The sequence below is a fragment of the Dipodomys ordii genome, unplaced genomic scaffold (assembly GCF_000151885.1).
Source record: "Dipodomys ordii isolate 6190 unplaced genomic scaffold, Dord_2.0 Scaffold79, whole genome shotgun sequence".
Lineage (NCBI taxonomy): Eukaryota > Metazoa > Chordata > Mammalia > Rodentia > Heteromyidae > Dipodomys > Dipodomys ordii.
Genome location: NW_012267295.1, coordinates 5,491,244 through 5,515,193, shown reverse-complemented (window position 1 = coordinate 5,515,193; position 23,950 = coordinate 5,491,244). Strand labels below are relative to the sequence as shown.

The 23,950-nt window shown below is 44.5% G+C and overlaps 1 protein-coding gene across 2 annotated transcripts; it reads left to right on the top strand.

Moving 5' to 3' along the window:
- Window positions 1-279: 279 nt before the first annotated feature.
- On the top strand, window positions 280-23,190 carry Hmgxb4 (HMG box domain containing 4). Of its 2 annotated transcripts, XM_013024961.1 has the most exons (11): window positions 280-381; window positions 1,006-1,154; window positions 2,251-2,329; window positions 2,427-2,541; window positions 3,083-4,038; window positions 14,594-14,675; window positions 16,056-16,120; window positions 17,672-17,777; window positions 18,938-19,107; window positions 20,100-20,222; window positions 21,050-23,190. In XM_013024961.1, the coding sequence occupies exons 5-11, from the start codon at window positions 3,151-3,153 to the stop codon at window positions 21,092-21,094; spliced, it is 1,479 nt and encodes a 492-aa protein (XP_012880415.1). In that variant the 5' UTR covers window positions 280-381; window positions 1,006-1,154; window positions 2,251-2,329; window positions 2,427-2,541; window positions 3,083-3,150; the 3' UTR covers window positions 21,095-23,190. The 2 variants fall into 2 exon arrangements, with proteins under 2 accessions (XP_012880415.1, XP_012880414.1); XM_013024960.1 differs by lacking the exon at window positions 2,427-2,541.
- The last annotated feature ends 760 nt before the right edge of the window (window positions 23,191-23,950 follow it).

The following is a 23,950-nucleotide window of genomic DNA, read 5'->3' as shown; positions in this document are numbered from 1 at the left end:
AAATTCTCATTAATTTTGGAAGTATTTTTAATCTTAGGAAGTAGTTGATATACTCCCTCCAAGCAACTTTAATTCCTGACTCAAATCTTATTAAGGCTAGCACACTTCCGGCAGTTTCTACCCAGTTGTACTCACAGACAGAATGAGGAGATGACAAGACATTCCTGTCTCTCTCAAGGCCCTTCCAGTCGGCCCCTGGATCACTTCGCATTTCCACCAGGATGGTTGCTTCTCCACAGTGATTTCGCATTACAGGAGGGTTTTCCTTCTTTGTTTCTCAGACCTGGCCCTGTAGACGGGAAGGAGCCTGGACACAGTGACACATTCTCAAAGGCCCTGCAGAATCCACCATGGCTTATGATGACTCCGTGAAGAAAGAAGGTATGGCCCCTTAATCAGAGAAGCATTCCAAAGGGGGTTATCTCTTCAGTCCTGGCAGGCCGTGGATATAGAAACCAGGACCGGGCACCTCAGCCTGGACTCCCAAGTGATGGTCCAGAGCATTGTTAAGACACTCAGCCTCCATCATCCCCAGACTGGGCCCGTGGAAACGAACACCAGGACAGGGATTCCAACACGAGAGTCTGAATTGAGAGTCTCTTAACTTACTGGGGTGATCCCCTGCAGCACTCTTGGTCCTTGCCAGCTCCAGTGTGCAGGAGTCTGGGCGTGGGGATCACACGCTGGACTCCCACAGAGCAGCGCAGCACATGAATCCTTATTCTTTTCAGCCTTAACCTCTGCAAGTCTGTCTACTGCCAGTCACAACTAAGAAACCATGTCTGAGGATGCACATTTGCATAGTATGGAAATACTGTTTCTTCAGGTTGGATGCTTACGGTTTGCAGCAGGTCATCAAGAAATATCCTTGACTCTCTGGGTCTAGCCCTGTATTTCAGTGGACTCTCTATAACATAATTTTAATTCAGAAATGGGATGGTTGCGTTCACTTGTTACTTACTTGACTTTCTCATTTCCTTTCTCAAATGCACCTGTGCTTCCCAGATTGCTTTGATGGTGATCACAGCTTTGAAGACGTAGGACTTGCCGCTGGTCGGAGCCAACGAGAAAAGAAACGTTCTTACAAAGACTTCTTAAGGGAAGAGGAAGAAATCGCTGCTCAGGTCAGGAATTCTTCCAAGAAGAAGTTAAAGGTACGCTCTAAACAGAATAAAGTTTTAAACTACACTTTAACCATATTTCCTAATGTTTGAAGACAGAAGTGTCTTTTTTAAAACCTTAAAGAGGAAAAAAGATGTCTATTTTTATTACTTCCTGTCCCTTATTTTGTTCTGTGAGGTTGAAAATCAAAGAATAAGAATAGTGCCCAAGTTGGGCTCTGGTGGCTCACGCCTGTAATCCTAACTACTCAGGGGCTGGGAAGGTGGCTCAGTGGTAGAGTGCTTGCCTTGCATGCATGAGGCCCTGGGTTCGGTTCCTCAGCACCACATGATCAGAAAAAAGATGGAAGTGGTGCTGTGGCTCAAGTGGAAGACTGCTAGCTTTGAACTGAAGAGTTGAGGGACAGCGCCCAGGCCCAGAGTTCAGGCTCCATGACCTACAAAAAAAAATCCTAGCTACTCCGGAGGCTGAGATCTGAGGATCACAGTTCAAAGCCAGCCCAAGCAGGAAAGTCTTTTCTTTTTTCTTTTTGTCAGTCTTGGGATTTGAACTCTGGGCCTGGGTGCTGTCCCTGAGCTCTTCAGCTCAAGGCTAGCGCTCTACCACTTGAGCCACAGCGCCACTTCTGGTTTTCTAGTAGTTTATTGGAGGTAAGAGTCTCATGGACTTTCTTTCCCGGGCTGACTTTGAACCGCAATCCTCAGATCTCAGCCTTCTGAGTAGCTAGGATTACAGTCGTGAGCCACCAGTGCCCAACTTGTCCATGACACTCTTATCTCCAATAAACCACTCAGAAAACCAGAAGTGGCACTATGGCTCAAGTGATAGAGTGCTCACCTTGAGTTGAAGAGCTGAGGGACAGCAGCCAGGCCCAGAGTTCAAGTCCCACAACCAAAAAAATAAAAAGAACAGTGCCCATGGGGGAGTGGGAGAAAACAAGGGAGGGGATAACAATGTTTGACAAGAAGGGTACTCATTACCGTACTTATATAACTGTAACCCCCTCTGATATCACCCTTACAATAAAATAAACTTTTAAAAGTTAAAAAAAAATTAACTCAAAAAAATAGTGTCCAACTCTTTGTCTCCTCATCTTCTAGTTGGTGAATACTTGCTTTTCTATTGCAGGATAGTGAACTTTACTTCTTGGGCACGGACACACACAAGAAGAAGAGGAAGCACTCCTCTGATGATTACTACTATGGAGGTAAGGGCAGCAGGTGGGCTAGGCACATCTCTGGTTCTTGGAGTAGGGGTAGGGGAAAAGGATCCAGATGTTGCTGACTCAGTGGCCTATTTAACAGGACAGTGGTTCTTGTTCTGAGTGCCGATAAACCATTGTGAAGGAGGAGAGAGGTGGAGGGCTGGTATTTTGGAGGATTCAGCATAGAAGAACAGTCTTCATTTGTGATATACCAGGTACCAGGCTCCTTCTCCCCCCAACCATCCACTTATCTGTGCCATTGTTATCTAGCGCTATCCTTTTGCCAAATGCAATCCTTGGACCCTCTGGCCCATGTCTCTGAGTCATTTCTCAGCCAGTGTATATCCACTCACAATACCAGTTTTCTTAGCTATATCTAACCCTTCACCAGGATGAGTTTGTCCTGAACACAGAAACAAACGATACTCTATCTGTGATCTAATCTAAATTACAACTACCCTTAATCCCACAGCTATAGTCTGTTCTTCTGGGTATGCTCTCTTTGGTTGCTTGTGAAGACTCAGCGAAGAGAAACAACTTTAGTGGCAAGAATGGTCTCAAGGTTCAAAGGCAAAGTCTATCAAGCCAAGAAGTATACATGAGTATCATCTCCAAACATTAGGAACCAAAGAGTCTCCCCTCAAGTCACTCCTCTTAGCCTCTTCCTCATGTTAGTTGGTTGTTTTCGGGGAGAGAGAAAGCTTGCTGGAAGTTGCTTCCTGTCCTGTTGACAGTACCTCTCTTGATTATTTCTAGACATTTCGTCTTTGGAATCATCACAGAAGAAAAAGAAAAAGTCCAGCCCGCCACCTGCCGATACAGCTATGGACCTGTTGAAAGCTATCACTTCCCCCCTGGCCACGGGCTCCAAACCCCCCAAAAAGGCAGGAGAGAAGTCCTCTAGCTCCTCCAGCCATTCAGAGAGTAAAAAGGAACACCACAGGAAGAAGGGCAGTGGCAGCAGTGGGGAGCTCTCCCTGGAGGACAGCAGCACCCACAAATCCAAAAAAATGAAGCCACTCTTTGTGAACACAGAAACACTGACCCTTCGTGAGCCGGACGGCTTAAAGATGAAACTCATTCTGTCGCCAAAGGAGAAGGGAAGCAGCTCAGTTGAGGAGGAATCTTTTCAGTACCCTTCCCAACAAGCAGCTGTGAAGAAATCCTCTAAGAAATCAGCTCGGGATGAGCAAGGTGCTTTACTCCTAGGACACGAGCTACAGAACTTCCTGAAAACAGCCCGGAAAAAGCACAAGTCATCCTCAGACTCGCATGCATCTCCTGGCCCTGAAGGCTGTATGTCCGATGCCTCACAGTTCCCAGAACCCCAAAGTGCTAACCTTGACCTGTCAGGGCTCGAGCCCGTTCTAGTAGAATCAGACTCGTCCTCTGGTGGGGAGCTAGAGGCCGGTGAATTAGTAATAGATGATTCTTACCGGGAAATCAAGAAGAAAAAGAAGTCAAAGAAGAGCAAAAAGAAGAAGGACAAGGAGAAGCATAAAGAGAGGCGACACTCCAAGTCCAAGAGAAGTTCAGGACTGTCCATGGCAGCAGCAGGAGAGGCCCCCATGACCGCTGGTCCTCCCCCCAGCCTCCCATACACTGGAGCCTCCACCCCCACCCCTGCACCTCCTGCCCTCCATATGGATGGACATGGTGAGAAAAAAAAGAAAAAAGAAGAGAGGGACAGAGAGAGAGAGCGGGGAGAAAAGGTAAGATGTGTTCTGCAGCGGGGTTAGTGATACTCAGGCTCTCCCTGAACAGGAAGTGAACTTGTTCAGCCACTGAGGAGCCGCCGGTGTTTAGCAAGGGTCAAGAGGATCTTTGGAATGAATCGAAGTGTGAAACGTTGCCAATAGCCAAGTCTGTCTGTACAAAAAATAAGAGCAGTCTTAATTATGTACAGCTTTCTTCATAGTGTTGTTCTCCCATTGTGCTGGTCACGGTATTGAGAATGCCAAGGTTTATTCCAGGTGGTTCTTAGAAGGAGCCACACTGACTCTCAGGACAACTGAGAGATGTGAAGAGATGTGCTTTGAGTTCATTTAGGGAGAGGAATTTTCAAAACTAGCATAATGATGACCAACCCTGTGAACACACAGAGCGGGTTTGTAAGAAAAGACCTGGACACACTTCCCCACCCTTTCTCTCCCTCTCTCTTCCTCCCCCTCGCCCTCTCCTCTCTCTCTTCCTTCTCTTCTCTCTCTCTTCTCTCTTCTCTCCTCTCTCTCTTCCACCGTTCAAGTGCTTAGGCTCTATGCTCTGGTAGGAGCCAGGCCGGGCAGAGATGAACAGGACACGATTCTTGATCTTGGGCTGCTCACTGTCCATGCAGGCAGTACGAATGAGAAATCAGTTGCCTACGTTTGATTTCTTTGCTCTCAACTCCAGAAAGTTTCCCACTATTGTGTTTTAAGCCTGTGTCTTTATGTGTCTCCTTAAAAAAACAAAGACATTTTGCCAGATGTGGTAGCATGCATTTTAATCTCAGCCATTAGAAAGTGCAGGCAGGAAGATCAAGATTTCAAGGCCAGGGGCTAGAAATGTGGCTCAGTGGTAGAGTGCTTGCCTCTCATGCATGAGGCCCTGGGTTCGATTCCTCAGCACCACATACACGGAAAATGTTGGAAGTGGTGCGGTGGCTCAAGTGGTAGTTGAAGAGCTGAGGGACAGTACCCAGGCCCAGAGTTCAAGCCCACAACCAACAAAAGAAAAAGATTTCAAGGCCAGCCTGGGCTATGAGGCCCTTATGGTCAAAGGTATGTGTTTTCATAGACATTTATAAATTCAGTAATAAATTGCAAGAAAGTCTTAACCTGAATATATCCCATGGAAAGTGTACAGGGTCTGACACCTGACCTCGAATCCTGGTGGATGGAAACAAGTGAACCTGAGTGCATTGAGAAATAGTGATCTCCTCAAGGTCGTAAACTTTTCATTTGCAGTTCCCTATGTGGCTAGCAGCTACTGAGACGTTTAGTTTATAGCCAGAACCTTGATGTTAGATTGTGACCATCCAAAAAAAATCAAAACTAGCCTGAATCTAGTCATTCGTCCAACAACTATTTATACACCATGGTGTGGGGGAGCAGGGTGTTTTGTTTGTTTGTGAGACAGTGTCTTGTCTATGTAGCCCAGGTGTTCTTAAACGCTGGATCCTACTGCTTTAGCCTTCTAAGCGTTGGAATTCATTACAACTGCGCACTACTACTTTCAAGTTACCATGTTGTTGAAACCTAACCTGGGCACAAAACCTTCCTGGAGCTGTAAAAAAAGTGTTGTTTGCTGTGTTTTTTTTTCAGTTTAAGAACTGTCTAAAAGTTAGGGACAGAGCCCATCCAGAGGTAAAAAGATGTGTATCAAGGGTAGTACCCATCAGCTGTCAGTGAGCAGAGGCTGGAGAGCCACTTGGTAGAAATACTAAAAGCTGTGGGTCCTTCAGTCTTAGATTTTATGACCTGAGCTATAATAAAACTACTAAAGATGAGAATAACTGATTTGGAAGAAGATAATTTAGAAATGAAAGACTAAACAGTACACTCAGAATAGTTAAGCAATTAAGGTATTGGGCTGAGGAGCCAGATAGCTTGGTCTAAGTCCTGACTTCGCTGTGCTCCTTCGGAGCTGTGAGGTGTTGGACAAGAACTACCGAGGAGTAGCCGGGCGCTGGTGGCTCACGCCTGTAATCCTAGCTACTCAGGAGGCTGAGATCTGAGGATCATGGTTCAAAGCCAGCCTGGGCAGGAAAGACCGTGAGACTCTTTTTTGTTTGTTTTTGTTTTTGTTTTTTTCTTCCCAGCCTCCCCTCATCCCCCCCCACCCAATTCTTCTCCCCCCCCCCTCGTGAGACTCTTGTCTCCAATAAAAATGGCACTCTAGCTCAAGCTGTAGAGCGTTTGCCTTGAGCTAAAGAGCTGAGGGACAGTGCCCAAGCCCAGAGTTCAAGCCCCATGACCAAAAAAAAAAAAAAAAATAGAACTACCAAGGAGTAAATGAGGTGATATATGTACATGTGTTTGGGGCCTTATGTGCCAAGGTCCTGTGGGTACTACACCAACTCACGGGGGCACTGCTGGGTATTTTAACGTTCCAAGAGTAGCAATAGGTTGACATCAGAACAGTTGCCAGTTTCATGCCATATCTTTACAGAGCTGAGGTTGTTGCAAAAATAATTTGGGGGACTTTATCTTTGAACCATATAAAGCCCACAACTTAGTAGAACCATTATAACTTGGATTCAGAATTGGGTGTCCGTGTGCAATAAATGAAATGTATGAATAGATCAGAAATGAGCCCATGGGGGCTGGGAAGGTGACTCAGTGGTAGAGTGCTTGCCTTGCATGCGTGAGGCCCTGGGTTCGATCCTCAGAACCATATAAGCAGAAAAAGCAGAAGTGTCTCTGTGACTCAAGTGGTAGAGCGCTAGCCTTAAGCTGAAGAGCTTAAGGACTGTGCCCAGGCCAGAGTTCAGGCCCCACAACCAACAAAACAAAACAACAACAAAAAAGAAAGGAGCCATGAGCAGAATGTTCTAGAAGACTACAGGGGCCATCTTGGGGGAGGGACTCTCCAGCCATCCCTCTGTGAAGCCATCCTCTCTCTTCTGATCCTGGAACCTAAACAGTACCAGGCCTGATTATGTGCCCGACTAGGAGAAGAAAGAGGGGGCACTTACATTGAAGGAGAAATAGAAGGACAGAGAAAGACCAGTTCATATAGCTTAGCGTCATGCTAGCGGGGCTGTGGCCCTCAGGTATGAGGAAAGGGGCCCCTTGTACTAGGAGGTGAGCAGTTTAGGTGTGGACATGAGGGTGGGCTTGGGGGGATTTGGACTAACACAAAGAAGAGAAATTGTGCTGCCTGATGAAGGGTAGTCTTTGCTTTTTGTTTGTATTGCTTATATGGTTGTGTGTGTGTGTGTGTGTGTGTGTGTGTGTGTGTGTGTCCTGCTTTCTAAGGAAAAGTGTGATCATACCTTGATGGTTTCCAATGGAAACCAATAGTCATCCCATCAGAGTGGATGTTTTTCATTATATTTTGGGAGGAGGATACAGCCACATATCAAACATACCTTTTGGTCTTAGTAAATTAATAAAAGCCCATTCATTGTCACTCAAAAGGGTCCTGTAGTGTCGCCACTTTCAACATATGCCTTCAGGTTTCTGTAAATTCCCAGAATGTGCACATGTCCTCCAAGCAACCTAAGGCTGGTTCTGGCAGTGAGTGCCTGGCACACTCTGCATTGTTTGTTGATCTACTAATAAGATATAATTAGATTTGTGATCGTATTATATAAGGATCTCTCTCTCTCTCTCTCTCTCTCTCTCTCTCTCTCTCTCTCTCTCTCTCTCGCAAAAATAAAAGTTGTAAGGCAGGAGCTCAAGAGTTCAAAATCAGTTTAGCCTGTGAGACGCTATCTCAAAAAAGGAAGGAAGAATAATGGGGAAGTGGAGGAAAGGAAAGGGGGGGAAAAAGTACTGTCCTGGAATCGGAGGTTAGTTTTAGTAAAAAATGTAAAGATTGTTCGTTCTATATTTTTTTTAATTTAAGAAGCAGACTATAATAAATGGTGCAAAGCCTGTCAAGAATTCAGCAAACTGCTGCTTACTCCATCCCCTTAAGATTGCCTGCTTCCTCCTGTTTGCTCCTTTGTATGAAGGGATTAGGTTCCATTACCGGTACAAGTAATACCTTAGCACAGGGTGTGGCTTACACGCTGGCTAATGTTACAATCACTGTTGCTTACATCTTATAGTCCTGCAAAAACAGAAAATACACTTGAAAACCAGTCTGTTTACATGTAGACTGGCTTGACAAGGAGATGTTTTTATGCATCTAATATCCTGCCTCAGTGTAATACCTGCCTCCAGGGAAACAAACTCTGCCAAAGCTCATAGATTGGAAAACAAGAAAAAGAGGAGGAGGAAGAGGAGGAGGAGGAAGGAGGAGGAGGAGGGGGAGGAGGAGGAGGGGGAGAAGGCAGAAGAAGAAAGCAGAAAAAGAAGAAGAAAGAAGAAGAAGAGGACAGTCTTTAAGAAGCAAAAGCAAACAGAAGTGGCACTGTGGCTCAAGTGGTAGAACACTAACCTTGAGCAAAAGAAGCTTAGGGACAGAGCCCAAGCCCAGCGTTCAAGCCTCTGGACTGGCAAAATAAAAAATAAAAAGGGGTGGGGGGAGAGCAAAAGCAGATGTAACATGAGTTTCCTTCAACTCATTAGAGTGCTTCCTGGTCAGTAGGGAAGCAATATCATGGCTGGTCCAGGACTCTGTTCCTTTTTATTCTTTCCTGGCTGATGCCCTACAACTTGAGCCATGCCTCCAGTCTAGCTTCTTTGGTGGTTAATTGGAGATTGTCTCTTTGACCCGCTTATCTCTTTTAGGGGTTCGTCTGATATGGTCAGGGCCAGTAAGGATAGTCTCTCTGTAGATTGATTCAGATTCAACCCACTAGGTATCTTAATGATGGCTGCAAATCCCCTTTGCTATATAACGGAATATAATCCTGGGACTGGTGACCTTTGTTGTCACCAGTCTTGCCCGTGTGTAAGGGGAGGACGTGTCCACCAGGGAGCAGTCATGGGAGCCACTATGCATTTACACACAGACTTAGGAGAGGAGCCCAAAGGCTTAACTCCTCTCAACATCTAAAATACTACTCACCAAAACAAATTCCAGGAAATGGAAACATGGGGGTTTTGTTGTTATTGTTGGTGTTCTTTATGGTTTTTTTCTTTTTTTTTTCTTTTCTGGGAGGGGGGGCAAAAGAGGGACACAGGAATGAAAGAAAGAAGGGTGAACAAATGCAGTCATAGTATGCAATATACACTATGTAAAAAATGAACTGTGCAACTTATGGGTAGGGACCGGAGGGGGAAAATAGGGGAAAGCGAAAGAAGGGGTGATATTGTTCTGCTTACCTAACTTATGGGATTGTAACTCATTTGTACAATTCCTTAATAACAATTTCTTTTTTGGGGGGGGGCGGTCATGGGGCTTGAACTCTGGGCGCTGTCCCTCAGCTCTTCAGCTCAAGGCAAGTACTCTACTACTTGAACTACAGCACCACTTTCAGTTTTCTGGTGGTTTATTGAAGATACGAGTCTCACAGACTTTCCTGCCTGGGATGGCTTTGAACCACAATCTTCACATCTCAGCCTCCTGAGTAGCTAGGATTACAGGCGTGAGCTACCGGCGCCACTAACTGGGTAACCCTTATCTCTGAATTAAATGGTCTCATCCAAAGATTTTTATGTTCCTTCGCCCCTGTGCTAAGGATTGAACCCAGGGCCATTCATATGCTAGGCAAATGCGCTACCACTGAGCTACATCCTCAGAGGGAAGTAGAAGCTCAGGAAGATGAAGCCATTTGCACAACTCTTAGCAATTTATAGTTGGATTCTAACTCAGCTCTGTTGGTCTCTACTTTGCCACATTTCCTTCATTAATTCTTGTTTCTTTTCCTTCCTGACCAATCTGTTTGCTGTAGGCCGCATCCCTGTCCCCTGGTCCTCTGGCAGCAGATGGCTCTCTTCCTTTTGCTCTTCCTCTTTTCCAGTGTGTTTTCAACAGTCCTGTTCAATGCTCTTCAATGGTGCGCTCTCTCTCTGCCTCTCTCTCTCTCTTTCTCTCTCTCCCCTCTCTCACATACACACACACACACACACACACACACACAGCTTTGGACATCCTCTTATCCCATCTCTTACTATCTTTTGATGAGTGTACCACATGTTCTCTCTGCCCAGGACACTCATAATTATTTCATCTGTCTAATTCTGTCTAAATCTGTCAGGTGTAGATTAAATTAAAGTCACTTCTCCCGAAGTCACTTCTTCCTCTGACTCTCTGATTTGATGAAGCATTCCTATTACATGTTCCGTAGCACCCAGGACTTTCCCTGAAATAGCATGGTGTTTTATTACACAGACATCATTATCTGTCTTATCTGTTAGATTATATGCTTCACTCTTGGCTATAGTCTGGATGTCTGTAGTACATTAATAGATGAATGGCAGAGGACTGTTTTTGCTTCTTTGCTCTTTTAATTGTGTTTGTTTTTTTTTTTTAAGGCAGCATCTCATTATGTAGCCCAGGTTGTCTTCAAATTAACAATCCTCCTGACTCAGCCTCCCAAAGAACTGGGATTACAAGCATCTACCACCATGCTCAGTTCAGTAACCTCTTAATAAGTTACTTTTTTCTGTTACTTTTGAAACTTTTCCTTCCTTTTGGGTTCCTTCCTCCTTCCTCTTTCCTCCTCCTTCCTCCTTCCTCCTTCCTCCTTCCTCCTAATCTGTTGTAGGGTTTGAACTCAGGGTCTGAGTGCTGTCCCTGAGCTCTTCAGCTCAGGTAAGCACTCTGAGAGTTCCACTTGGAACTGGTGGTTAATTGGAGATAAGAGATAAAAGTCTCACTCACTTTCCTGCCCTGGCTGGCTTTGAACCGCAGTCCTCAGAAATCAGACTCCTGAGTAGCTAGGATTACAGGTGTGAGCCACTGGCACCCAGCTTACTTTTCCTTCTTTGTCATTGAAATGCTTCCAATGTCACTAATCAGAAAAGCTGTCACTTCTCATATGTTTCATTCAGTATCAAATATGTGGTGTATGGTGTAGCCAAGACAATGTCAAGAGGTTTTGAACTTTAAATTTTGTGGGGCTTTCACAATTTACTCAGTTGCTCTACTACCACTCAGAACTTATTCAGTAAATTCATCTTCTATGTAATTGAATAAAGCCCCTTAGTAAGAGGTATGAGGAAGGCTTCTTTATTACTGCATGCAAAATTGCATCCAATATGTTGGTTAAATATTGTGATTATTATTACTAGCCTTCTGGTAGTACCCAGGACCTTGCGCTTGCTGAGCAGGCACTCCAGCCAGTCCTTTTTGCTCTGGTTGTATTTCATAAAAGGTCTTGAGTTTATGGGCTGATGGACTATAATACTCCTATTTAGATTTCCCACATATCTGGCATGACAAGCACATGGCACCACACCTGTTGGTTGAGGTGGAATCTTTCCCTGGGCTGACCTCAAACAGTGATCTCCGAATTTCTGTTTCCCAGATAGCTAGAATTGCAAATGTGAACCACTGTCCCCAACTCTGATTAATTGTTTTAAACTTAGTCTTACTTTGTTATAGTTAAAGTGGCCTAGGGATAGAGATGTTAAACATATACAGTATTATATTTTAAAAAACATTGTTAAAATGCTTCTTTACAAATTTCCTTGTTTTGGGGTATGTCTGTGTTTCTGTGTGTCTGTGTGTGTATACTAGGACTTGAAGTCACATGGCCTAAGCACTTTGCTTTTTCACTCAAGGCTGGTGCTCTACCACTTGAGACACACCTCAACTTCTAGTTTTTGGCTGATTAATTGGAGATTACAGTCTCAGGAACTTTCCTGCCCAGGCTGGAAACCTCAATCCCCAAGTCTCAGCCTCCTGAAGAACAAGGATTACAGGCGTGAGCCACCTCGCACCCAACTTGCAAGTTTTATAATATAGCCAAATGAGTTATGAAATCTTTCATGCACATATTCTATGTTTCTCACTAGTCAATATTGACTGATTAATTAAGTAATAGTTAACTAGATTAATCCTACAGCTCAGGAGTAAAGATTTTTGTTAAAAAGTTTTTTGCAAGGCACATAGACAAGACATTTTTCAAAAAATAAGATTTTGAAACTAACTTTTTTTTCTGTCCTCAGCACTTCAGCTCAAGGCTAAGCACTCTACCACTTGAGCCACAACACCACTTCTGGTTTTCTAGTGGTCTGTTAAGAAATAAGAGTTTCATGGGCTTTCCTGCCTGGGCTGGCTTTGAACCGCAGTCCTCAGATCTCAACCTCCTGAGTAGCTAGGATTACAGGTGTGAGCCTCCAAAGCCCAGCCTTTGAAACTAATTCTTTTTTTTTCTTTTTTTTTGGGGGGTGGGGGGTCCGGTCGTGGGGCCTGAACTCTGGGCCTTGGCACTGTCCCTCAGCTCTTCAGCTCAAGGCTAGCGCTCTACCACTTGAGCCACAGCGCCACTTCCGGGTTTTTTCTTTTTGCTTATGTGGTGCTGAGAAATTGAACCCAGGGCCTCGAGCATGCAAGGCAGCGCTCTACCACTGAGCCACCTTCCCAGCCCCTGAAACTAATTCTTTTACACATTTTACTCTTTCATTAAACTTTATGTCCCCCAAACTAATGAGGAAACTGAGTAATATGTCTGCCCTTACCCAATTAAAACTAAAATTTTAGCCAAGTGCTAGTGGTTCACACCTATAATCCTAGCTGTTCAAGAGGCTAAGATCTCAGGATCACAATTTGATGCTAGCCCAGGCAGGAAAGTCCAAGAAACTCTTATCTGTAAGTAACCACAAAAAGCCAGAAATGGAGCTATGGTAGAGCTACTAGCCTTAAGCAAAGGAAGCTCGGGAACAGCACCAGGCCCAGACTTCAAGTCCCAGGTCCAGTTAAAAAAGGAAGGAAATAAGGAAGGGAGGGAAAGGAAGAAAAAAATCTTTTTAAAAAACTAAGTTTTTAGCAAGCATGACACCGTTTTCCAAGTGAGTACCATGTCATCCAGTGTAGATACTTGGAAGGTGCTCTAGGGATGTTTCCATTCCTCCATGGAGTTCAGAGTTCCTTCTGGAATTGACGTCAGAGCTACTGACCAGCTCGCTTTCATGCTGTCTTAGGTTTGTGGGGATACTTACCACAGAGAACAGTGTGTAAGAACTAAGGCAGCAAATAAAGCAACTCTCGTTCAAAACAAGATGTGCTTCTGATGTTAGGCACCGGGATTGTGATCTCTGTTAGGTTTTGCTCATAAAACTTAACTCAAGGGGCTGGGGAAGGTGGCTCAGTGGTAGAGTGCTGGCCTTGCATGCACGAGGCCTGGGTTCAATTCCTCAGCACCACATAGGCAGAAAAAGCCGGAAGTGGCGCAAGTGGAATAGTGCTAGCCTTGAGCTGAAGAGCTGAGGGACAGCACTCAGGCCCAGAGTTGAGGCCCACGATCGATTCAGAAAAAAAAAAACAAAAACAAAAATTAAAAAAAAACGTTAAGGCAAACAGTAGTTCCCAGTAGCTTTTTAAAGCATGACTCATTTGTGTCATTATAGTAACTGCAGGATGAGAAGGGCTGTTTTAGGAGGTAGGGAATAAATCATCGTATTTGATTATTGCAAATGAGGAAAGCATGGTTTCTAATTTTCTTTCTTTAGGAAAACCATACAGAAAACATCTTAGTTTATGAGATTAACGTTAGAAAGTGATCATCTCTTTTTGTTTGTACTTCAAGCCTTATGTTTTTAGCTTTTCCCCAAGACTGGTGTTTTACCACTTGAGTCAGAGTTCCACTTCCAGCTTTAATTAGAGATAAGAATTTGCTGGGTGTTGGTGGCTCGTGCCTGTAATCCTACTTACTGAGAAGGCTTGAGATGTGAGGATTGCAATTCAAAGCCAGTCTGGGCAGGAAAGTCTGTAAGATTCTTTCTTCATTAAGCTACCAAAAAGCCAGAAGTAGCACTGCAGCTCAAGTGGTAGAGTGGTAGCCTTAAGCAAAAGAAGCTTAAGGACCCTGCCCAGGCTCTGAGTTCAAGCCCCAGGACTGACACACACACACACAAAAACCACATGTTGGTAACATTAATCAAGATATATTGTACTTGTAAATTGATTTGTTGAATCGAAACCCCTTTGTACAGCTACTGAAAGATAATGTTTAAATAAAATGGAATCAAATTACAGTTGCTTTTTGTATTGACCTAACACCATGGAGGACAGACCTGCTTTCATAGAAAGCAGTGTTCAGTTATTTATTTACTTCTCACCCTGAGCCACCAGAATGTGAAGTGATAAATAGCAAGGGACAGAAAAGCAGAGTCCTGTAAGATTTGAAATCAGAACCAGAGAAACAAAAAAAGAGTACGGACTTGGCTGTTGAATTTCTGGCCCAAATAGAGAAGGAAAATTTGTGGGTCCTGGTTTTCAAGGATGAGCAAACTAGATAATCCACATAGTGTGGGGGTAAAGATGTTCTAAAAGAAGAACATAGCATGGGATGGGATGTAGGGAGAGTGGCTGGGTTTGCAGGGGAACTGAGCATTGGTTTTTGTTCATCTCTGACTGGTAAGTAGCATGGAAAGCTGACTCGTATGGGGAACTCTCCTTTAAATGCAAGACCATGGCTGCAGTTTGTGTTCTGTTACCATGGAGTCGGAGGGCCTGCGCTTGGGTTCTCATCCTCTGATGTCTATTCTGTTTTCTATGTGGCCCTAGCCAAAAAAGAAGAACATGTCTGCCTACCAGGTGTTCTGTAAAGAGTATCGCGTGACCATTGTGGCTGACCATCCTGGCATAGGTAAGACCCTTTCTGCTCCTTAGAGGTTTGGGTTTGGTTTTTGTTGTTGTTGTTGTTGTCGTTGTTGTTTAGGATTTTTGTTTTTGTTTTTAACTCCCCGCTGTATTTCTGAAACAACGTAATTGGGTTAATTCAGCCAGCTGGCAACTTCTTCCCATAGTCTTAGAGCACAAATATCATTTCTTTCCTCAGGCTACAAATCCTTTTAGATTTTCCCTTAGTTTACCCCACCAGTAAAAGAGTTGAGCTTTCTATACACATCTCTTAAACTGATAAAAGGGAGAAAACTATAAAATTAAATGCTTATAAACCATTCTTAGGAGTCAGGCATGTTGGCACACGCTTGTAATTCTTGTACTCAGAAGACAAAGGCAGGAAGATCAGGAGTTTGAAGCCAGCCTAGGCTACATATTGAGATCTCTGTCTCCAAGTAAGGAGGGGAAGCACACAGATTAAACACACATGAATATGTAGTTTATTTCCAACATTCTATAGTCGACCTTTATTTTTTAAACTGCCTTGGATGGCACTTATGTGTATGTTTAATTTGTAACAAAGCCTTACAGACAAGTGCAAACAGTAAATCTTCTTTTGCAACCCCCAGAATTCATTGCTAAGTATCAGCTTTTGGTATGTGTAAGAAAGAATATGATTCCTACAATAGCTGGCAATGATGGGGTTTGTTAACTCATGCAGATTGCCTCTAAAAATAAAGTTAATGTAAAAACTAAACACACACACACACACCTCCCCTTGAGTAAAGGCATAACAAAATGTTATATTGTCAAAGTATTTATCAAGTTGGTGAAATGAGAAGAAACTGTTTCACACACTTTGCACAGGACGTTTAGCCCATTTAGCCATACACATCTCACTGAACTAAAGCCTAAGACAGCTGCCCCTCCACTGTGCTGTGAGGTTCCCGGAATGTACCTGACAGAGCATAGAATCGTCACACAGGTGGAAGAATATGTACCCATTGGACAGTTGCTTCTGGGCTGCCATAAGGAAGTCATTCTTCAGTTGGGATCTCTCAGAAATGGGACGGGGAGGCAGCTAACTTCTTTTATCAAATTCTATGTCACATGAGGTCTTTGACCTAACTTGTACTATGAGGACAAACATAAAGAAACAAGGAGGAGGCTGTGGAGCTCCCTGGAGAGTAGGTGTGTGTGTGGATCTGAGCCTCACCTGTGCTTACCAGACCACCCCCCCCCCTTCCTCGCCCAAGACACAGGAGAAACGGGAGGGGTGTGTCTGCTCTGGGTTTCTGAAAACCATGTGATACTTCAGTCTGATCTTCAAAACACTTTGCAGTGTTTGCTCCCATCTGTTTTCTTAAATATAATCCTATTTTATTATTATTCCTTTTTTTGTCAGATTTTGGGGAACTTAGTAAAAAGCTGGCTGAGGTGTGGAAGCAGTTGCCAGAAAAGGACAAGCTGGTAAGTATCATTCAGACATGTTTCCCATTGCTCTCTGCCTTCTAAGACCTGTCAGTCCTCAGCCAGACAGCAGTAGACTAGTGCAAAGAAAGCACAGAGCAGTGGGAGACGCTTTCCTAGAGGCAGTAATGCTGCCAGGGCTGCATGGCTCATGGCAAAGGCGCACCTGTAAATATGGTATCTTTTCTAAAATTTTTTTAATTGAGCCCCCCAAAAAAATACCAAACCTGGACAGAGATTTAAATGTTAAAAGAAAATCTAGTCAGAGCTCTACTACAAACAGTAGTCAGCTGTGATCTGAAAACTGAGCATCATGCTTCAGCCAATAAATTTTGGTCCAGCTAGAGACAGAAGGATCGTTAAGTTTGAGACTAATTCAGGCACCAAAAAAAAAGCTAGACTTTATCTCAAAGAACAAGCTGAGTGTAGTTAGGCACTTCTGTAACTCAGCTACACAGGAGGATTGTGGTCTGAGGCTAGCCCAGACAAAAAGCATAAAACAAAGCAAAAAGGAATGGAGATAGGGCTCAAGTGATAGAGTGCTTGCCTATAGCAAGCTCAGGGACCTGCACTGAAGCCCCAGTACCACCAAAAAAGAATAAAAACATGGTAATACCCATAACAGGCTGCAGGTGGCCATCCTCACTGGCATTAATCATGTACACTGCTATCAAGCAGCTAGTAAGACAAGAATAGTCACACCGGCTCACGCCTGTAATCCTAGCTACTTAGGAGGCTGAGATCTGAGAATCGCGGTTCAAAGCCAGCCCGGGCAGGAAAGACCGTGAGACTCCTATCTCCAATAAACCACCAGAAAACCGGAAGTGGCGCTGTAGCTCAAGTGGTAGAGCGCTCGCCTTGAGCTGAAGAGCTGAGGGACAGCGCCCAGGCCCAGAGTTCAAGCCCCACGACCGACAAAAAAAAAAAAAAGAATAGTCACACCTGAAATTGCACAGCCCCCTTTCTACTGGGGGATAGGAAGTGGTTCAGGAAGGCAGGTCACCTCTCGTTGCTGTTTATGTGTCGTTCTTACCCCTGCTACTGGTGTTGCCAGCCAGCCAGATCCAGATGTTTGCTCTGTAGTTTTATGTTTCAACCTTATTGTGATCTAACTTGGGATGGCAAGTTTAACAGCCCCAGCACAGTAGGGCACACCTGTAATCCCAGCTTCTCAGCCTTAACAGTGATCTTAAAGGTCAGCCCCACTTAGGGCAGTGGTGAGTCACACCTGTCATCCCACTTTCAAAGGCAGGAGGATTATGAGTCTAGGCCAGCCCAGGAAAAAAGTAATAGCAGGCTTTGTTTCAGGAACAAAACCAAAAGGCCTGCACTGTATCTCAGATAGTAATCAGGAGGCCCAGAAATACAAGTCAACAAAGCAGGTGTCAGCTATCCATAGCCAATTCAGTGACCTCAACCTAAAAGTTAGTGTTGACCTTCCCTCCCTCCTTCCACTGTTCCCTTTCTGCTTTTTATTCTTCGTAATTTCTTTCCTTTTTGTTTTGTATTTCTTAATTTATTCCAAATTATTGTACACGGATCTGATTACAGATTTGGAAGCAAAAGGCCCAGTACCTGCAGCACAAACAGAACAAAGCCGAGGCTACAACTGTGAAAAGAAAAGCATCAGGCCCGGAAGGCTGCGTGAAAGTCAGAGGTAGCAGCCACTTCCCTGCTCTTGACTTTTTTTTGTTAAGTTATTATAAAGGTAATGTACAGAGAGGTTACAGTAAGGCAGGTAATAAGTACATTTCTTTTGTCACCCCTTCCTTTGCTCTCTCCCAGTTTTTCCCTTCCATCTACACCCACAAATTTCATAGTTCATTTTCAATATAGCATCTAGTGAGGACCGCTGCTGCATTTGTTCACCCTTTGTCCTCCATGCTTTCTAAGAAATTGGAAGACAGCTCAAATTTGAAGCACGCCTTAATACCTAGGTTTTGTTACTGACTACTACAGGCTGCAAAATAAAAAAAAGATTCTAATGTAGAAAACTGATTCAGAGATCATCTAACATTTCTCATGAAAATTTAGAAGTAGCTGGGCACAGCAGCTCATGCCTGTAATCCTGGCTGTTCAGGAGGCTGAGATAGGGGATTGCAACTTGAGACCCACTCAGGCATAAAAGTAAACAGGTCTCAACAATGGCTCGGTGTGGCACGTGTGCCTAGCTATCAGTAAGCATGTGGTTGAGCAAAGTGGCAGGTGTGTCTTGTCCCTAGTGACATGGGGAAGCACAAGTAGGAATTCTGCATCCTGTGTATAAAATGAGACCCTCCCTCAAATAATGGAGAGCTGGGTGCAGGTGGCTCACTCCTATAACCCTAGTTACTCAGGAGACTGGGATCTGAAGCTCATGGATCAAAGCCAGCGCAGGCAGAAACATCCTTGACATTCTTTGTCTCCAATTAACCAGCAAAAAGCCAGAAGTAGAGCACTGGCTCAAGTGGTACAGTATAGCTTTGAGTTAGAAAGCTAAAGATCGCACCCAGGCCCGATTGGAGGTATGACTCAAGTATAGAGCACCTGCCTAGCAAGCGCAAAGTCCTGAGTTCAGTCCTTAATACTGCAAATTATATAAAGAAAAAGTTAAGTATGACTTTTGTATGCCATATGCGTTATTGGTACCATGATACGTTGTTTTGTTCCACAACCCTTTAAAAATGTAAAACTATTTTGGGTTCACAGGAAAGGAGGTGGTGAGCTACATTTAGCCCACATGCTATAGTGGTATAGTTCATGAAAAGGGGAAACCAGGAATAATGTTTTGTGATGTTCAAGGCTGTCAGCAGACTTTCCCCCTCCCCTTCTTCTCAGCTTCCTCTGTGGGAGTCCTGTCACCTCCAAAGAAGTCCCCACCTACCACCATGCTGCTCCCAGCCTCACCCGCCAAAGCCCCCGAGACAGAGCCCATTGATGTCGCCGCTCACCTCCAGCTGCTGGGGGAGTCCCTGAGCCTGATTGGACACCGCCTGCAGGAGACAGAGGTGGGCCCCATGCAACATCCCTGTGGTTCTCATAGGGCTGGGATACGGTGACTCGTTTCACGTACACTGAGTGGAAAGATGAATGCAAGTCCCCTGCCATTCTGACCTCTGGTCCGCCTCAAGGAGTGGAAATTGTTCACTGTAGTCCCTGCCAGGTTTTAGATAAGCAGCCTAGCTAGATTGTACAGGGGAGTCTCCTGGTTTGCAAGTAGGTAACAAACGGAGAAGCTGAGCTGCTCACACTCCTCATTACTATGCACTTGAATTAGACACAACCAGCTGCCCAAGGGAGATCTGTGCCCTTTTAAGCTTCGTTTTCAAAATCACTTAACCTGCAAAGCTGCCACATTTCATTTCTGTGACCTTTGTGACCTTATTCCATTTCGAACTGTGCTGCCCCTTAGCTAACTCACGGTCATAATAGTTTAACTCTCATGGTAGTTCTAAGATGTTTCAGCTAAGAAATCAGCCATTTTTACACTAAGAAATCAGTACAGGGACTGAGCTTGTAGGCTCACGACAGTACTCCTAGCTACTGAGGAGACAGAGACCAAGAGGACGGCACTATGAGACCAGCTTCACCAAAAAATTTGAGACATCTGCACTCAACCAACCAATAAGAAGCCAAGTCTGATGGCACACACCTGTCATCGCAGTTGTGCAGGAAGAGTGAAGAATACAATTGCAATCCAAGCCAGGCCAGACATAAATGAGGGAGACCTTATTTTAAAAATAACCACAAAAAAGCTGGACTAGAGGTTATGGCTCAAATGATAGAGCAATCAGCCTAGCAAGAAAACCAAGCAAACAGGAAGTCCTGAGTTCAAACCCTAATACTAGCAAAAAAAAAGACAAAAGAATACTTATTGAGTGTGTCACAGGACACCAGTAGCTACTGGGAGGGCATAGAAAGGAATGGGGACTTGCAACACCATTTAAGGAGGTCAAGCAGACCATAAAAAGAACATGGGGTGTGATTCCTCTCCTTGCAGGGCATGGTGGCGGTTTCTGGCAGTTTGTCAGTGCTTCTGGACTCCATTATCTGTGCTCTTGGTCCCTTGGCATGTCTGACCACACAACTACCTGAACTGAATGGCTGTCCCAAACAGGTCCTGGTGAGTTTTCCTTGCTCTCCTTAGATGCTTAGAGCCAGGCCCCTAGAGAGTAGTCTAGACTCCCAGGGCTTAGAGGCATGTGACACTCCCTTCAAAATGTCTGCAGGCTAGCCAGGCACTGGTGGCTCACGTCTATAATCCTAGCTACTCAGGAGGCTGAGATCTGAGGATCACCATTCAAAGCCAAGGTAAGAAACTCCATGAGGCTCTTATCTCCAATTAACCACCAGAAACTGAAGGTGGCGCTGTGGCTCAAGTGGGTAGAGTGCTCGCCTTGAGCTGAAGAGTTGAGGGACAGCACCCAGGCCCAGAGTTAAGCCCCACGACCAACCAAAAAAAGAAATGTCTGCAGGATGTGGTGCTCAATCATGAGTTGCATGCTGTGGCTTCAGTAAAACTAAAACCAGGTCATTTCCCACAGTAGTGCTTGGAGAGCATCGCACCCTTGCGGCAGTAACTCCTGTCTTCTTGCATGTACTTGTCTCCATACAAAGACCTGGCAAGGGCTCTGCCTTTTTTTTTGTTATTGGTGGTGGCCGTGGGACTTAACCTGCAGGCCTGGGCACGATGCCTGAGCTTTTCTGCTCAAAGCTAGCACTCTACTGCTTTGAGCCACAGCTCCACTTCCAGTTTCCTGGTGGTTAATTAGAAGTACAAACTGAAGTCCTCAGATCTCAGCATCCTGAGTAGGATTACAGGCATGAGCCACCAGTGTCCCTGGGATTCATGGAGAGGTGCACAGAAAACTCCTAGCATAACAGCGACTCCATTCACCGCTCATGAGGACCCACACTAAAGCTCTCACCTGAACACTCTCTTTTTTATAGTCGAACACACTAGACAACATTGCCTACATCATGCCTGGACTGTGACAGCCAGCCGCCCTGGGACAGGCCCTGCTCCGCCCCTTTGCTGGTTTGTGTAGACACGACTGTTCACACCCCTCCGCTGGCCCCTTCGTCTGGGTATAGGTTTTAAAGTTTTTTATCTATACATATGTGTGTATATAATGTACAGTATATACATAGGACTGTAACTACTTTGCTTTTAATAATTTTATGGAAGGGCAAAGGTTTAGCCACAAGGAAACTTTGGCATGAATGTGGGCTTGGATTTTTTTATTCCCTTGTGGATAAATCTGCCTTAAAAAAAAAAAAAATCAGTGTAAGGGGCCTAGGGACTTGTTCTGGATGCACACGCATCTCCTCATAGACAGCTAAAATGTGATTTTGTTTTTTCTGTTTCCAAACTCAGTTGTACCTCCAGACCCATCACTGACCATTTGCCTTACCTGTCTTTCAGTCGGAAATGTAATGAGAAAGATTATGGGATGATGACAGCTGACCAAGAGTCCAAAGCCTTTCAACTTGCTATGTCCTGGGGAAGGTGCTAAGACCTTTCCCACTGCAGCTCTAGACCTGGCCTAGGTGAGCTGAGTAGGGCTTCTCTGTAGTCCTGCTATACCCGCTCCAGGTCTCAGTTGTTGTAAGCATTGGTACCCTTGCCAGCCTCAGTAAAGGCCAAGTTGCTATAAGATTGCTGGCAGCAAAAAGAAAAAACCTTGACGTGAATAAAGCTGTCAGTGTCACCAGGTGAATCTGCTAGAATATTGGGTCTGCAAAGCCAAGAGCTGCTATCTTTCATTGGCAGCATTAGGGTGGCCACCAAATCCCCAGACTCTGCTGCTTAGCTGCTAGGTGGTGGTGGATGGGCAGCCGGGCCCAGGGTGGTTCTTGGGTTCGTCTTGCCGGTTCCCCCGGTGGGCAGATAGGAACATTCCACATTCCACACGGAAGTGAATGGCAAAAAAAAAAAAAATACTCAATTCTCATGTAGGTCTATTTATATATGTGTGTGAATGTGTGTTTTAATTATGTATATTTAACTCTCTGAAGTTTCTTAGATTTTAATTTATCCTGTAAATTTCTGTATAGATAATTTAACTACAGAATTCTCCACCAGCAGCAGCATGTGGAACATACAGACCTGTCATTTCTCCCTCCCTTCCTCTGGTCTGTTCTGAAAATCCCAAATCATCTACATTTCAAAGCATACCTCAAAAAGGAGTCATTATGTTAGGATTCTAACTCTATAGAGAACTTCATGGCCTTCAATAATGTTAAGTGAGGGCTGGCAGTAAGGCTCTGTGGTAGAGCACCTGTCTAGCAAGTACGAGGCCCTGAGTTCAAACCCCAGTACCAACAAACCAACCAAACAATAATGTTAAAAATTAAATCGCCTGCCCTCAGTTCCAAAGAACCACACCTCCTCCCAGTAGGAAAGGAGCACTGGGGTGGTTTTTAAGCTTGATGTGAGACCCTGCCCAAACTAAGCTCTGAAGTAAGCATGCTCTTCCCTGGCCTGGCCTCGATGGCACAGATGGCGCCACAGGGAGTCTGGGGATAGTGCAGCCAGCCTGCATCCCACTTAGTTCCTTCCCGCCTCCCCGCCAATCCTGGCACGCAGCTTCCCAAAGCTACGCTGGCTGCCCTGCCTCTTTCTCAGTCCAGAGTAGTTTAATCAACAAACACAGAAGGAAAGGAGCACAGGGGAACTAAAATCAAGAAAGCAGACATCGCAGCTTGCATTCATGTGTCAGGACCTTACACCATGCCACCTCGGTACCCAGGGGAGCTTCCTGATAGACAACAGGGTATTCAGGGGCCAGGAAGATATGGGTAGTGCAGTTATTGTCAGTTGTATGTGTTGCTAATGTCCTGGTCAGGACTTGCCTTTTCACTGTTTTCCTTTAAAATCCAGCCCTGTTGTATTTGTATTTAAGATTTGTACACATTTGTATAATAATCTGTACCTTGTGGTATTTGGTACTATTAGAGGAAAAACTTTGGATTCTGGCCTTCTTGCAGTTTTATATCATTGTTTTATTTTGTTTTTTAAATAAATCCTAGTGGTTTGGTCCAAATCCCATTACAGTTGTATAAAGAAGCAAAATTTTGTACTTACATTATTAAAGATCACATTTTTAATATTTGTAGTCCAGTCTCGGTGTCTTTTACCTAATAGTAGTTGCTATGAGATTATGAAACCTATCTGTTTTTCAGACACTACCCTACTATAATTTTTCCCCCCCAGGTCATAGGGCTTGAACTCAGGACCTGGGCAATGTCCCTGAGCTCTTTTGCTCAGTGCTAGTGCTCTACCACTTTGAGCCACAGCCCCACTTCCAATTTTTTGTTGGTTAATTGGAGATAAGAGTCTCACAGTCTTTCCTGCCCAGGCTGGCTCTGAACCACGATCCTCAGATCTCAGCCTCCTGAGTAGCTAAGATTACAGGCATGAGCCAACAGAACCTGGCTGGCTCCACTTTGCTTATGCTATTGTCTTTAAATTGTGGATGCAGCATATCCTGATTTTTTTTTGTCTAAAAGTGCTTAAATTAGGAAACAATAGTTTCATTTATGTAGTACTTGTCATTCTTTTTTTTTTTGGGGGGGGGGGAGTCTGGTCATGGGGCCTGAACTCTGGGCCTGAGCGCTGTCCCTCAGCTCTTCAGCTCAAGGCTAGTGCTCTACCACTTGAGCCACAGCGCCACTATACCATCAAGCAGTATGTTTAAATGAAGATTCAGAAATTACTTAATATGAAGGTCATCTTCAGTATACATACATACCCTTTATACTCAAATAGTTTCTGATAGACTGGTTTAAATTTTATCTGCCAGCCATTGTGTTAGATCATCACGAGAAAGTAGACACAGTATCCTGGCA